Source organism: Vitis riparia, chromosome 14 (assembly GCF_004353265.1).
Source record: "Vitis riparia cultivar Riparia Gloire de Montpellier isolate 1030 chromosome 14, EGFV_Vit.rip_1.0, whole genome shotgun sequence".
Taxonomy (NCBI): Eukaryota; Viridiplantae; Streptophyta; class Magnoliopsida; order Vitales; family Vitaceae; genus Vitis; species Vitis riparia.
Window position 1 is genome coordinate 17,198,379 of NC_048444.1, and position 16,986 is coordinate 17,215,364.

Sequence of the window (16,986 nt, forward strand, 5' to 3'; positions counted from 1 at the left end):
TATTGGCAGCAGAAAAATGTAATTGAATTATTTGTTTTGATTTTTCGGATGCATTCCCCAATTTGAAGCAAATCTTGTCATTTATTTATTTTGCAATCTAGGAAACTTCATATCCAGTGGATCATCAAAGTTGACACACCTACGGAAAGGGAAATTCAAGATTAGGCTCAATCCTTCAAAAAAGATTTGGAACCCTAACGATATGGAAGTGGGTTAAATTAGTTATTAACATCTTCGATCACAAAAACTGGTTTCTCAATGCTATTAAGGAAAAGGAAATATTTTAAGACGTTAATTTTTGAGAATAGGAGAAATTTTTGTAATTTTTTTTTCATATTTTTCTTTACATCTTATCCCTTACCGTTTTCTCTCTTAAACTTTCTGGACATCCAAAAGTTGTTTGTTTCATCCTTACCAACCCTCACAAGATCCAGGGCCAAAATTGTGAAGTTTGTTGCCACAAGTTACATACAGACCAGGAATCCACCTATTTTTCACTTTCCCTCAACTCATCAAACCATCTTCTCTCTCTAAATCCTTCTCTATTTTCTATTTTGAGAAGTCTTGCCTTATCTCTCTCCATACCTGCCACAATCTTCATTCTCTTCCCACCTTCCCACCCACCCAATAAGCCCGACCCTCCTGGTCCACCCTTTTCCCTTCCCTTCTTCCCCTGTCTTTGATATGCATATATACATATATATATATATACACACACATAAAAAGTGGGGTCCGACCATGATTCGCCACGGATCACATTCCCTTTCCTCTTCATTTCTTTCTTCTTGTTCCCCATCATTTTTTTTTTCCTCAACTACGAGAAAATTTGAAAACAAAACGAGCAGAGGTTGGCAGCCATGGCCTGTCGCGGGCTGCTGCCATGACCGTAGTCAACTAGATATTCAACTAAATTCTCCTTCACATTTTGGAACAACACCTGGCATATTGCCTCTTCCAAGTATAAGCCAGCCTTCTAAATATTTCCTCCTTTGAGTCTCAAATGGATGCAGAATTAAAGGAGCACCCAATGGTAACCAAAATAGGTAGACACAGCTTTCCCCACTCAGATATTTCACTCCTACAAAGATTGATTTTAAGCCCCATGATTGACTCAAAGCAGAAGAGAATCACCCTCACAAACAACCCAATTAATTTGCACACTTCCACCTTAAACAAAGGGAATCATTGACAAATAACAAGTGAAGTGCAGGATCATACCCCTTCCCCACCGCCACTCACCACCAGGAATCCCCTAATACAGCTCTCTATGAATATCAATAAAACAGCTCAAGACCCCATCACTAACACTAACAAGTACGGGAGAGTACCTTCCAACCATGGGCATTCGGGAATAACCCATTGGAAACCCATTATAACCAACATAGAGAACCTAAGAGCAAAGATACAAAACTGAATCCACTCCATCCTCTTCTGCTCAAAACCCTTGCTCCCTGCATCTAAGAGCAAGAAATCCTAGTTAATGCAATCATAGGCCTTCCCAATATCCAACACACACGCAACACTCCGTCCATAACTTTTAAATCTAAGACTCAACAGCCTCATTAGCAAATGACCACATCAAGATCTTCCTTCACCAGAAGCATTGTGAGGATCAGAAACTAGCCTGGAAAGGATTATACTAGACCCATTTGGAAAATACCCCTCCCAATATGAGAACAACCAGAGAATGACATACATGAGATATGAAAAGCACATCTTGAACAGCACACCAAGTAAAGGACCCTCCCCCGGACTGAAATCTGGTATGAAATCTGAAAAGCCCCTCACTGTTGAAGAGGTCCTAAAGCAAGGGACCAAGGCATTTTGAAAATCATAGGAAATACAACATAAATCCTCCCATAAACCTCTAATTACACCTGACTCTTGTCCAAAGCCTCTACATTCTGCCTCAATCACCAGACTGTAGACCCCTAAAAAACCTGCACCAGAACTAAATTTTCTCTATTTTAATGAATATAAACCTTTTCAAACAACTACCAAAACATATTATCAATACCAATTAACACAAAACTTTAACCTTTGAACAGGTTTGTTTTGCTTGTGAAGCAATTACATGATCTCCAGAAAAGCCACTTGCTCTTTACCAATAGGAAGGGATCCATGTCAGAAGTTTAGATAGTTTTTTGTGACCTTCAAAAGTTGCTTGGATAATAGTTTTGACTCCAGATATGGATACTCCAATATATATTCAAATTTCAGGAAAACAAACATGTACACTCATTCACTAACAACGTCAATTCAATAATATAGAAAAAAGAACCAAGCAATAAATTGATAAATGAGCATGATCCAACTCAGTTTCACCAGAATACAAAACATTGCCATACATACGAAAGTATCCAAAAAACAACCACTAATTTTTCAAGGAACAAAAGAAAAGAAAAACTCAAGACATAAATGATATCTTACAAATAGAACAAAAATGTTCTGAACTACTTTTACCTGATTTTGATTAATCAGCAGCTCTCAGAAACAGCACCCTTTTGCAGATTTTTGATACTTGGATATGGAGCCACCTCTCTCAATTCATCCACACATAGGCCTGATTATTCTTTCTACCATCAAACATCTATTCCACATAGCCAAACTCAGGATTTCTCTGATGAACGTATAGGTTTCAGCTCAAGGTCTAACCTTGTGGTATGACTGTTTCATTGTCTGGCAGCCAGTTTGGAAGAAGAATTTGGGACTTTTTTTTCTTTTTTTTTTCTTTTTTTCCCAGCACCTGCAATGAAGTCAAAGTATTGAACTAAGGCTTAAAACCAACTACGATTTAATATTAGAACAACATGATTTGAAGTTCCTAATTTGAACACATTTGACTCTGCTTGCCCCAAAAAATTTGCACCATCCAACAGAACTAAGGAAAATCAAACGGCGCAATCTTCTTACCATATTAATCTTGTTGATCACAATCCTCTACCTGCAGCCCCAAGGACAGCACATACAGAGTTCTAATATTACTACTCCAGAATTTCCCTAACTAATAGGAGACCATGCATTTTGATATTTAAAACATATTATTCAATTAAATATTGCTGCATAGAAAAAATGAAAGTAACACTGCCATCAGAACCATCATCACCTAAATTAAAGTAGCTTACCAACTAAAATCAGAAGGGAGCCTCTAGTGATTCGTCCCAAACTTCTGCACTTCCATTTGAGGCTTCTTCAACATCTTCTTCCATCGAGAGCCTTATATATTCCCTATGTGCAAAGCGATCCCACTCGGTCAATGTTGGATTTTCACGCTCCTGGTCATATCATAAAAGCATCAGGGAGTTGTTATGCATGATGAAACAATACATAAAAACTAACAAGAGTAAACTATTTGATTTACCTGACGAATGAGAAATGGATCACGAGTTTCAAAAGCCATAAACTTATTAAGGTTGAAAAGGATATTGAAGACACTTCCAGAAAGTTTACAACCTTTCAAGTCACGCAGCGTGATATAGCTCTCGTTCTGCCACAAAGAAAGAGTGTCATACAGAGTAAAAGCATCTCTGGCTAATTGTCATTCTGAGTCACATCCAAGGAAAATTGCTTTGCCAATGCAATCTGCCAGATGACCGAAAGACTGGTCCAATGTACAATTTCCTTTATTTAACTTTCTTTTCCTTTTCTTTTGTTTTCTTTTTCTTTTTTCACACAGTGCATGGGGAGGGAGTGGGGTGGGAGGAGGGTGGGAGTGGGGTGAGGATGAATGTTCAGGCAGGGTGTGGATCATGTGTGAAGGGCAACTTCAATAAGGCACACCTCAGAGGTTGAAAGAGAACTAATTTTTCACCATCCAAAAGGATCCCTGAATATAGGGCATTTATCCTATATAGACTCTGATCGAGTTACGTTTCTTCAAATTATTAGAATATTATATTTTTAAGGAAAATATTCATGGCCATTAGAAGTCGTTTTTTCTTGGCTTGCTTCCAAACACAACATAAAATACAGTAAGGGAAAATGTCACCAATCTATTACAATAAATGAAACAACAAGAGGGTCTACCTCTGGACCAATCATATCAACTATCTGACACAATATATCCTCAAAGAGCACAGGCTCTTGGGCCATGCATTCCATTCGATGCAACTGCTCCTCATAAAAGAATTGCATTTCATTCCTTGTCAGAACTCCATTTCCATCCAAATCTATGCACTTGAACCTAATGAAAACAATTTAATGTCACAAGTAGTATACAGTTGTTTGTATAATGAAATCTATAATGAGATGCAAAAATATTTCATAATAAAGCCATCCAAAGAAAATGAAAACATCTAAAAAGCAACATAATAAGAGTAAATTTCGGGGGATATAACATAATACAAAGCATATCTCATAAAACTCACATTTCTTTATTTTTCTTTAAATCATATACTTGCATTTTAATTTAAAAAAAAAAAACCATTCCCCTTTTTAGGAAACATAGGACCTCTTTTGGTTTCAAAATAGAAATGGTTTTTCATATATGTTTTTATTTTTAGAAATGAAAACACCAAACACTTTTGTTGGAATGCTTGGATTTTTAAAAACACTAAGAAACAACACTTCAACATTTCTTAAAATGAACCATTTTCAAGAAATGTTTTCAGTAATAGCTTTTGGAAACATGTTACAGCATATATTTTCTGGGTTGTTTACATTTCTCATTTGCAAAAGTATTCTGCAGTTTTCATTTTATTTTACTAAAAAATGAAAAACAGTCTCCTTTCTGCCATCAAACAGGTGCACAAGGTTACCATTCAAGAATTAAGATATATGATAAAGCTCTAGCTGATCTGGCATATACATTGATTTATTGTAGTTTTTAACTTAATCTCATTATAGCTTTTGTCATTAGAACAATTATACAGAACTCATACAGTACTGCGTTACATGTGATTGGATATTAATTTTTAATTAGAACTTTATACCCCTATATCAAAACATGGCTGCTTCCTTATCTTTTTGTATTCTTTGTCTTATATATTGAAATACCACATCATAATTGCTGAAAAAGGAAAGGTAATGCACATACAAATATATTTCAACTAAGTTAACAAAAAAATATCCTAGATGACTTACCAAAAAAATTATTTCAAATGAAGATATACATGTTTACTGCAGCATTTTAGCAAATTTCACTTCATGTTCTGCACTGTACTCTCCTGAAGTGGCATGTTGGGTGCAATTTATTATATAGTTTATATTCATCAATATTCTAGATTATCATTACGTTTAGATACATGCTGTTCAAATGTTCCAAACAATTTTTAATGTTTCTCAAAATCTGACAAATTTGATAATAATATGATACATAATGCGCCAGCAAAAGTAATCAGAATCCATATCTATTTTCCCAAAAAAAAACCTGATGCTACCTATTGTGTAAAGAATCTCACTGAGTAGACTTTGTTCTATTGGATTTGGGTACAAAAGCACATCATATAGTGTACACAATACAATAATATACAATGCATGTAGACGTCATAATTCTGAGTTTCCAGTCAACTCATACAAATATTGTAATTTCTTCTCATATATGTAGATCATATCTCCTAAGCAATTCCATGCAAACTGGGTCCACAAATTTCACTATAGTCTAGCAAGGATAGATTATTTTTTGTATATTCTCACATGGTACATGGTTTGTGGAATCTCATGGTTGTATAGATTTACTAGTACTTTGGAGGTTCTTACTTTCTTTTTGTGTAGTTTTTGGACGATTTGTCATCCTTCTATTGTACTTTACTTTTACTTACCTTAATATACTATACTGTTGTTTCTCATAATATATATATATATATATACTATAGACTAATATTTTAATATTCTTCAATTGCAACAGACATAAATACTAGCCCCCAATAAAACAATTTATAAGTTTCAAAAGATGAAAAGATGTTACTTCATCCATTTTTATGTCCTTCATGGAGATTATGTATAGTTTTTTCAGGGGTTAGCCCTAGGTAGGTATTGCAGTAAAACAATCCTATCCAATCATGATATATTGTGAAAGGGAATTCCCCCTTTGTTGATACCTGTGCAACATTTTTTGTGAGCAAGATATCTTACATGAACTCATATAACAAAAACCCATTTGAAAACTTGTCATAAAATGGAAATCTCTATGATATTTCATGTTTCCCATTTCATAACTGAAAGCCTAATTAAAAAATATAACTTCCAATTAAGCATGGAATTTGAAAATCATGCACTTCAAAAAAAATAGACAAGATATTCATTCATTAGTGGAGTTATTAGTGCATGAAATTGCCACAATAAAACTGGCTCAACAAAATAGGAGCTGCAGAAATACCAATACTCAAGACTAGGCTCAGATGTTTTATCCTCTTCCGACAGTATGAAGTAGACAAAATCTTCATATCCCATCTTGCCTTCAACCTTGCTCGTAAACTTTCTTGGAATCTGAGAGAAACGAAGAAATACTAAGAGATGAAGCATTCACGAATGTGAAATTCTCCTCCGTAAAAAGCAGCTCATTTGATCTAAAAAATGAATTTATTATCTGACAGACACAAACCTGGGAAAATATTCTATCAACAATTCGATAGGTAAGTGCATGGTTACCATATCTGATTAGGTTCTCTTTATCAATCAAAAAATCATGGTCGGTATCCAGCTCCCAGAACTTGCAGTATATAACATAGAAGTGTTCATAAGAGAAGTACCTATGGTAAGGGCATAATCAAAAAAAAAAAAAAGCAATGGTGTTAAAATTTTAATACCACACAGTACATGCTAAAAATGTTATGAGAGTATTCCCACAAATATGAAAGTAACAAACCAACTATCTCCTATTGTATTTTCTGAGAAACCTCCAGAAGTTAAAATAGGATAAATAAATAAATAACACAAACAAACAAAAGGGGGACAAAAAAAGAATTTTTCTCGTGATGTAATCAATGTCACTCAGACATTGAAGAACTCAAAATGGCATTTAATGATTGACTGGAGAGAGATTTCTCACTCTGAACCAGTCAAATCAGATTTATATATGAACTTTATCATTAATAGGATCTGACCACTTAACAGCAATACTGACAAACTTGCTGTTAAAAATGTAAACATAAAAAAAAAAAAAAAAAAAAGACCTGCCCAAGATACATGACTAGACAACCAGCAATCTCTATTCAAAGACAAACTAATCCAAGTTTTCATTGGTAGTTTACCTCAACACTTTATTGATGTCCTCCTCGTCATCTGCATGTTGCATTGCAGCAATTAAGTTCCCACGTTTTAGCTCTCTGAGGGTAAGTTGACCATTCCCAGATCTATTCATGTAGTAAAATATTCGGTATATTACAGTTTCAGCTGGCCCATTGCAATAGAAGTTAAAAATGCATCAGAACAATAGAAGACAATGAGAAAATGAAGAGGAAGAGAGAGAGAGAGAGAGAGAGAGAGATCTTAATAGCACTAGGAATAATGAATTCGATTCATCCATTGTATGTTCATAAGAACATGTGCTAGCTGATAGTCTCCTGTAACTAGTTAATAAAGACATCCAATAAACCATCAAAGGATTCTACCACATAATAAATACATAAAAAAATACACAATCAAAAGGAAAAATGAAAGACAACCATGTTATTATTTCTTTTAAAAAAATGTGGTCCAATAAATAAGGTTGAACCCATCTACTAGAGCATAGGCAGATTACTATATAATTCAAGATCTTTTTGTTTTGGGGATAAGACCCAAGGGAAGACTACTTTATTAAAAACAAGAGGATAAGAAAAGAAAAGGATAAGAAAGAGAAGGACAAGAAATCCTTCAAGGTACGAGTAGTCCATTTACAGCTATTGGATAAAAAATAATGTATATTTTACAGCCACCATTGGTGGTGGTCATGTTTGAACCATAAAAGTATTCTCAAGATTACTGATTTTCAACAAAAAGTAAAACAAAATGAAATCTACTGAATCTGTCTACATTTAGATGTATTTTAAAATGACCTTTCCAAAGGAGAAATGCTCACAAGCCTACCAAACTAAGATAACCAGAAAAAAAAAAAAAATAAATAAAGGGAAAAAGGAACCAGCTAGTTGAGAACAAACCGTATCTTTCCTGGAACTCAGGAGTACTTTGTAGGAATTCCAACCCTGGATGAGTTGCCAAAAGTTCTCTAAGTACAGGTTTGAAGTCAACCTGTCATGAAGTTGGAAACCATTTTAAAAATTATGTAATTGAGGTAAGAACAGACCATATGCCATTACTATAAACAAATGCAATTTTAACAGCAATTTGACCAATTACCAAAATTTGAGTCAATCAAAATCATATACATAGAGATACTAAACTGTAATTGCATCATCATTATATTTATTTTTTTCTTTATTCTTTTTTGTTGCAATAAAAGAAAAATGGAATGGACAGAACATAATATATATATAAAGAAAAAAAAGTACCTGAGTGAGGTATTTGAGATCTGGTTGCTTTAAAATTTTAAATATTTGGGTTGCTATATCCATCGTCAACATGTTGCCATTGACCCAATAATCAACAAATGCATCCCTACAAACAAGTAAGAAAACCTAAGCAAAATGCAAGACATAGTTTAAGAAGGGCAATATATGCGAAGAACTTCTATAAGTTCTTGAAGAATTCAACAGTTAATCCTCTATCCATGCTTTCTTTTTCTAGCATGGCTTATTATATTCCACAAATAGTGCAAAGCAGCTCTCTAGCACCTAGATCCCCAAAAGCTTCAAATAAAGAAAGCACTTCAATATGAAATGGAATTTTGTAGTGAAAAATAGAAGCATCACTCAGAAATGAAGCTCTGGGTGTATTCCAACTAGTCAGAAGCTGATATTATGATCTTTTTTCTATACCCCATGACAACTAGACTCTCCCACTTCACCTAATGTACCTATACCTATGTTAACCTGACATGACTTTGGGCGTGGGTATGGGTATGTATGTTGGATTTGTTTAATAATTTTTTTTTTTTTTTTATGGACAGGCAAAAAAAAAAAAGTCAATTTTAGAAGCGCATGAAAAAGGGCACACCATATTACACACAATGCATACAGATAATGCCTACTAGGGAAGCATAAAATGAAAAGACAACAAAAAACAACCCTTCTATCCTTGTTCAGTACTCAACAAATCTACAAAGCCTATCATGGCAATAAGAGGATCATCTATATAAACTCTAAAACCCAAAAGATTAAACAAAAAGGGGATTTGATTGCTTGAACCCACAATTCTACGTCTTCAAATGACCTTCTATTACTTTTCTTCTATAAGTTCCAAAACAAACATAGGAGCAATGCTCTAAGGTTTCTTCTGCTTCTTCCCCACCAAAGAGCCATGTCAACTCAAAAGAGTTCCTCTTATGGAGGAGTGCATCACCCTTGCCACTTCAAACAGGAAAAAAAATTAGTGGCCACAGGATTCTTGCTATGGAGCAGTGAAGGAGCAAGCATTCAACCAATTCTTCCTTTTTAACATGTAACATTTATTTGGAAAACTCCATCCCCTCCTGAGTTGATCAAGAATTAAGATCCTTCCCCAAACGTTGAGATAAAGTGTTAAGATTCTTGTTTAATAATCCTACTTTGCTTCAAATCATGGTTCAAAGTCGTGGTATCACTTGCTAACTCGACAAGTCTCGAGGCATATCAATCTTAGTATCTCATATTGGTATTGGGCGATATGCACAATATATCAATTCAAAAAACTCTAGAAAACTAATGAAAATTTTAGAAAAATAATTATAATTAAATAGACTCAACAAATTAATAAATTAACATTTATAGCATTTAACATTATCTAAATTATTATAAAAGCTTGTGTTAGAATTAGTTTATGATAATGTTAAGAATTAACAAATTTTAAAACGCTATTATATTCAACTTTACACAAGTACCAATTTTTTATAATAGTATATCTTGAAAATAAAAAATAAAAATGATAAAAGGTAATTGGTAAAAATTACTATTTTGAAAATGAATTGATTTGAATTTTGTGAGTTATAACTCTAATAAGCTCAATCGGTCAAGTGATTCATTTTGAATTGAAACCAAGTTATTGTTAAACCACATGATACCAACATGGGTGTTGGACTTGTCACAACTATAACAAAGACTTGGCTTAAACATACCAGTATTGGATGATACTTTGAACCATGCTTCAAATATGATTGTTTTTACTTTGATTTATTTATTTTTTTAGTTTCAACTTCTTTAACAAATAATTCCAATTAGAAAAAAAAAAAATAATAATCTGTGAAGTGAGACTTTTACCAAAGAAAAAAAAAAAAAAAGTCAGACATGAGGAATATATACATATATATTTGCTTTTAACTGATTTCAAATCGATTATTCTTTTTTCCTCTTTTTCTATGTTGTATCCAATGTCCATATCCATTATAGAGACCTCTTTTTAGCAAAGTTCCCATATCCTAAGATTCATAGGTATGAAGGATCGGACAAGTAGACACATAACCTACACCTACACTCGAACCCATGCAACATAGCTAAATCCATAATAACACCGAATGCTAGGTGTTAAATTGCTCTTATCCCAACAATCATCAAAACATGAATTGAATGGAACCTACAGCAAAAAAGAAAAATCTAAGCCCTATTTAATTAACTGGTCCAAAAGCGTGAACAATTCTGCACCACCATAGCAAAAACAGAAGCTTGCTACAGAAATTCGAGCATTTTCTTAGTTTAAAATAAAACAATAAATTAGTAAGTTCTAACTAGTATGATGTAAAAAGAACACCTATTGTTGGACCAAAATGGTTTCTTAAATTGTATGACACCCATGACCAAAATTTTATGCTTCCAATGCACATTGGATTTGTCTAATCAATAGATAGTCATAACGTCAATTTGAGAATTTGACTCCAATAAGTCACACACAGCACTCAGAATGTAGTTACAACAAGGGGCACATTGAGTAAGTAATGAATTCTTCTAGAATTACAACATCAGTATGTCCTTCTACAAGGAATAATATACATCTTATTGAAATCCATGAAAGAGTAAGCTGCCCTGAATGATGTGAATTACTAACCAATATCCATATGAGACCCATGAATAGCTTAAATCTTAAGTGGTAACACCAAACATAAGGATATCTCCCTAAGCCTATCAAAGAAGAGGACAAACACACAGATTTCTCCTTAAGCTTACAAATAATATATATCATGGGGCATGTTTATTAGCCTTCAACATTATGCAAATCTTTAACATTGTATTGGGTAATCCATGTCAAATGACATGACCATGGAAGTGGCAAAACCTTTTGACTCCTACTTCTTCACAACTTCATAAAACATTTTTTTTATATAAGAAAACAGAGTGAGTCTATTAAAAAAGGGGACACATCCTATGTATACAGGAAGTATACTCAACAAAACAAAGAAAGAAAAATGAACAGGAAACGGCCAAAAAAACACAGCTACCCACAACTTTGTAAAACATTTAAATGGCAATAATCCCTACACTCATCAATGACAAATACATTTATCCTCAATAGCAAATGTGACCTAGCACTTTCCATTAGGATAATGGCAAAGTACCGGCTACATTGTTGGAAAATCAGCTTAGTACCATAGAACACTAATAATGCCTGTGAAAGTTTGTTATTTAGATAATCAAGATCCACTTCCAAGTTAGTATAAATCTTCTTCATGCTTAGGTTCTTCAGATTCCTCAGAATCCCTTTCAACCACAACATTTCAGATGAAGAGGAGAAATATGATGAGAGGGGTAGTAAGAAACATAAGAACTTCATTGTGGCTTGCCAATTTAATTTCTGCATCCACAACTATCCTTTTACTATTGGCAATGCCTTCAGAAACTCAGGAGAAAGCCTCTTTATGAACTCTTCAGCCAATGAGTAGCGCTCTTGAGCTGTATGTTAACTTGCAGCTAAACTAAGGAAATTTGATTCTTTCTATTCAGGTATTCACAACCAAGAAGAACTAAATTCTCTTTCAAATCGGTGCTAAAAGGGACCAGAGAGGTTAGAATGCTAACAGCACATATTATTCAATTCCTCGTACCAATGGTACATAACTTCATCAATCCTAGATCTAGAGATACAATAGAGAAAATCACATCTTCATTCAACAAAACATCTAATCCTAGACAAAATTGAATACTTATTCTATGACTCACATACTCCCTAGTACTGACCACAAAAACTGCAAGTGAAGTGGTTACCTGAAGTAGCTGGCAAAATACCATGAGTAAAAGAAAGTTTCATGTCATCTCAAGATCCAGTGGCAGCATAACATGTATATTTCACTTTTAATTAACAAAATCTATTTGTCCCTTTTATTCTATCCTCCACATATCTGTGTTCTACTGATATGTGAGATGATACTACCTTAAAATAAGTAAACAGAAAAAGATGAGAAAAAAAACATTCTTGAGATGTGCCTATCATCATCAAATGCTTCTAATTTATCCACTCATTTAGTAATTAGTTTAGCACCTTCATCAACAATAACCAATATAGGATCTTAACCATGCCTAGTAAAGGAACTTAGGGAACAGGAAACATCTGCTTTTAACTGTATTTGAATTAGAAGGAGCCACTGTAACTGTTTGCAAGGTGCTATAACTGAGATCAACTTCATTTTTTGATAGGAAACCACACATGAATATATTGATAAGATAAAAGTACATAAGGAGGATGAGAAATCCTCCCGCCAGAAATAAAACTAAACAACACAATAAAATAACATGACATTACACCGTCTCATTGGACCTACACACTGCTAGCCAATCTAGTTGTAAAACGTTAAGGGGAATGCCCTTAAACCCCATTGAGCAAAAAGCCCAAAACGAAGCGATGAAATGAATGGAGTCCCAAAGATTCTCTGAATTCCTAGCTTTGTCCTCAAATATCCTAGCATTCCTTTCCCGCCACACAACCCAAATTAAAGCTATGCACGCATTTTGCCACAAAACCAACCCTCTCTTGGATTTGCCAAAGCCTTTATAATTGATGAACATCATGTCTGAAATGCTTTTCGGAGATCAACTTCATTTCACTTAGAGGAGACACCATAATATCTATAATATCCATCATGGATATCTCTATATGTAATATCCATCCATGTATCCTTTCTTCCAATCAGATTTGGAATTTATTAAAATGTGTTCAGTAATTCTACTAGTTCTTTCCTAGGAAACTTAATAATCTTTATCAAACCCTTTATAGTAGAAACCTAACACAATTCATTATAAGAAACAACCACAAAAAAAATTTTATTAAGTGCATACTACAATGTGGGATTATGGTTAATGTTTGTGCAAACTGCAAAATAGCTTTACCTGCACATGGTAGAACGGTTTTGAACGTCTTGTATAGGCTTATAAGGCTCTCTTAAATGGCTTTATGAGTTTATTTATTCAAACCACTGATGACACTTTTCTTATATGAGCTACACCAAACAACAGAAATAAAAAAAGGACCATAACTCCACTCAAAGATCCTATGGGCTTCCTTCTGAATGCACCAAGCTGAACAGCTGGACTGAGCACCACACTTTCCTTCTCCTTTTGCAACCCACCACCTTGTTGAAATTTCCTTAAATGACCTTGGCATCACCTAAGCAAGTCCAAATCGACAGGCACCAAAACCCTCAAATTCCAATCAAATCCTATCCATCAACTCATAAACCAAGACAATAAAAAAATAAAATAAATAAAATGAAAAATCAACTAATACATTTCTACTCTAAAAATTATAACACTCTAATCGAGCACAAACATTAATGTGAAAAATAATTTGCCTTTGTAACTCAAAGAACAATAAAATGGCACTCCCCTACTAGCACCAAAAAGGATCAATGAATGGCTCATGCCATAGCTTGAATTCCAATCCATAGAGTAGGACAGGTTGCAAAAATATGCCCCATCCTGCGTCCTTTCTTGTCAAATTAGGAAAAGAAATCTGCCACATCAGCTTCTCTCTCTTTTCTGAAATGGAAATTCATGCACCAAATCTTTCATTGACATGCATACCATTTTACTGAAAATCTGTTTAAAAATTTTTGGAGTAAACCAGTAGCCCTTGCCCACAGTTTTGGTGTAAAATTAAATTTTAATCCAAAATTTTTCATCTTCAGATCAACAAACATTTGCTAATAATCCCAAAAAAAAATTAGCATATGTTAAAATATGTTTTAGAAAAAAATAAAAAAAAATCAGATGAACTTATCTACTTCAGAAGACATTTTCCAGTAAAACTATGCTAAAACCTTGTTAAAGAACCATTTCCAAGGGTTCCAATTGAAATACAAATTTTTATAAATTTATAAATGATATTTCACTAGAACCAAATTACTCTGTTCTAGTGAAAATAGGTGATTTTAGTAAAACTATTAAGCTTCAAAGGAGTATATTAGAAAACATTGTATATGAAGTTTGCTGGACAAAAGATGTTTGCATTTTTTGAGTTTCACCATAGCTTTGAATTAATGAATGATGTTCACCTACATCTTAATCTCATTATTTTAGATTTAATCTTAATTTAGAACTTGACATATCTAATTCTTTCGACACATTTTAGCATATTCCCCTAAAATTTTGGGATTAAGCCACCACTGCAAGATTATGGAAAGATGAAACTGACTACTGATCTCGGATGAAAATTTTTGGAGCAGAAATTGATTTTTACACTAAAACAGCAGGCAAGGACTGTGATTTTACTGCAAAAAAATTTCAAACAGAATTGTAATATGACCACATATGCCTGCATTTTTCTAGCAAAGTTTTTTAAAAGAAAAAAAAATGTGGGGCACAAGGGTTTACTTCAAATAAAAATTTAAGAAATGAAAAAAAAAAAAATGTCCCATATGGCATGCCATATAACTCAACTAGTCCTCCCTCTCAAAAAGAAACAAATAGAAGTATTTGACAAGAAAGACTCAACTCAACTCCAGTCAGGACACATTCTAATGAACCTTAAGTCTAGTGAATCCCCATTCCTCCAAAGGACCAACTACCAAAGCTTCTTCTGAGTCACAAGATTGAACAAAATTGGCAAAAAAACCTTAACATCAACCCAATGAGAACCAAGTCCTATCACCCACCATAATATAAATAAGACTATGATAAGCAAACCACCTTCCCCTGATCAGTTTCCATAAGCTCTTACCACAACCACTTCTCAGCCAACTATAAACCTCCAAAGCCAGTTCCCTTATAAGACCTTATCTGAACTTAATCGCTAGATCTTCTGCTTCTTTGGCCAAATGATTTTTCCTCCATGGATGGCTTCCCCCACCCAGGGCTAGCACCTGAAAACTTCTAATCTCAGGACCATGTGGCAGCTTGGAAGCACAGACCATCAACCATTTGACTCCCCCAACCCCTTCCTCTTCGTTCTTTTTTCTCCCCAAAACACGCACATGGAAAAAACAATAATAATAGTAATAAGGAAAACCAACCTTGTTTAAAATCCCTTCAACGCTTCTCTATTTTAAAACTGGCATAACAAGTGAAGACATAAAATAAACTGGAAGACTTGAGAGGACTATCTTAAGTAGTGTGAGCCTACCCCCTTCAAAAGTTGTTGGCTCTTCAAAAAAGGTAGCCTTCTCCAAAAAGATTCCATTACTGGATCTCAGAGCAACTTGGACTTAAAAAAAAAAAGCAACCAACAACATACCAAAGTAGGTGGATGGCAATAGCAACCACACATTGATGCCAACACATCCATATGCTCCTTTACAATCCCAATAGGAAGTTCACTTTTCTCAACATTAACCTTTAAACAGGAAAACAATTTCAAATAAAAGGAGGTGAAGCACCAAAGATACAAGTTCTCACTATTAGTCTTGGAAAGAATTAAAAATAAAATACAAATAGAGTATCATCAGGGGGGAAAAAGAATAGATGCAAATTTCTGTGCTCCAAACCTCTCTCCTCCCCACTTCAAAACCTTATATGAAACCTCCTCCTATTGCTCTAGCAATTAATGGCTAAATATAGTAAAACAAAGTTCCTTGCTTCAAACCTCTAGAGCTTTGGAAGAACCTAATAAAAAATAGAAAATCAACTAACAACTAGAATTTAAAGAAAGATATGCATCATTTAATCCACCCATTCCATTTCAGACAAAAGTCCATCCTTTCCATCACACAGAACAATAAATCTTAGTTCACAAAGCTCTTACATAACCAGTTTGCGGTTCCCCCCTACCTTGGAGCTCTCAAGGTTTGAGTCAATAAACTTACACTCAAAATAACAATATCTAGTAGCTCTGGAACGATTTTCCTGATAAGCCTTCCAAGCCCGTTAGCTAGGAACTTGATTAAGAACTTTTAGTTCCTCCCAAGTCCCCCTTTTTCAGAACCAGCAAAATAAGGATTCATTTAAACTTTGTTTGAAAGATTCAGAAGAATGGAAGTGCCCAAGGAATTCCAAAACATTCCCTTTGACCATTTCACAACTATTTTCCCAAAGCAACACGGCCAAATCATCAGGTCCAAGGGCTTTGTCACTCCCAAATCATGTAAAGCTAAAAGTACAACTACCAATCTCATCAATAAACTTAGAGCATACCCCATCAATCCAAATGTTCTAACCCTTGCATCCAAATACAAGAGCTAAATGAAACTCAGGGCTCCTAAGTTTATACCATCAACAATTTAGATCCATCAGCCTTCAGCGTCTTAATATGATTACCCGTTTTACAAGCATTAGCCAGTTTACAACTTGATATACCTATTGGTTCTATTCCCTTTGATAAGTCACAAAGCCTTAGATTTTTGCCACCTTCTTGTATCCTCAAAAGTTGCCAAATATTTATACTCCTCTAAAGCTTTAAATCTGCTCAGGGCCTCTTGCTTAGCACATGCACATCACCGAAGTCCCATTCATTCACTTCGTAAAGTCCTACTTTGGAACCTTCATCCTCTTAACTGAGACAAAGCAACCTTGCAATGAGTTAACTAATGAACCAACTCTTCACCAAAGACCCAAAACC

General features: G+C 34.3%; 1 protein-coding gene across 2 annotated transcripts in view; it reads right to left on the bottom strand.

The window, feature by feature from the left end:
- Positions 1-2,268: 2,268 nt before the first annotated feature.
- The window catches only part of LOC117929692 (serine/threonine protein phosphatase 2A regulatory subunit B''beta-like), a 39,778-nt gene continuing 25,060 nt past the window's right edge, over positions 2,269-16,986 (bottom strand). The window contains exons 5-14 of one of the 2 annotated variants that reach the window (XR_004653800.1): positions 8,430-8,535; positions 8,079-8,169; positions 7,191-7,332; positions 6,542-6,689; positions 6,317-6,426; positions 4,027-4,183; positions 3,362-3,487; positions 3,126-3,275; positions 2,656-2,746; positions 2,269-2,563 (exon numbers count right to left, since the gene is read on the bottom strand). Coding sequence is in view for 1 of the 2 variants with exons in the window: in XM_034850072.1 (XP_034705963.1) it covers positions 3,135-3,275; positions 3,362-3,487; positions 4,027-4,183; positions 6,317-6,426; positions 6,542-6,689; positions 7,191-7,332; positions 8,079-8,169; positions 8,430-8,535 (1,021 nt within the window). In the remaining variant the exon portion in view is untranslated. Of the gene's footprint in view, positions 2,747-3,125; positions 3,276-3,361; positions 3,488-4,026; positions 4,184-6,316; positions 6,427-6,541; positions 6,690-7,190; positions 7,333-8,078; positions 8,170-8,429; positions 8,536-16,986 lie in introns of both variants that reach the window. The other variant, XM_034850072.1, reaches the window with a different exon arrangement.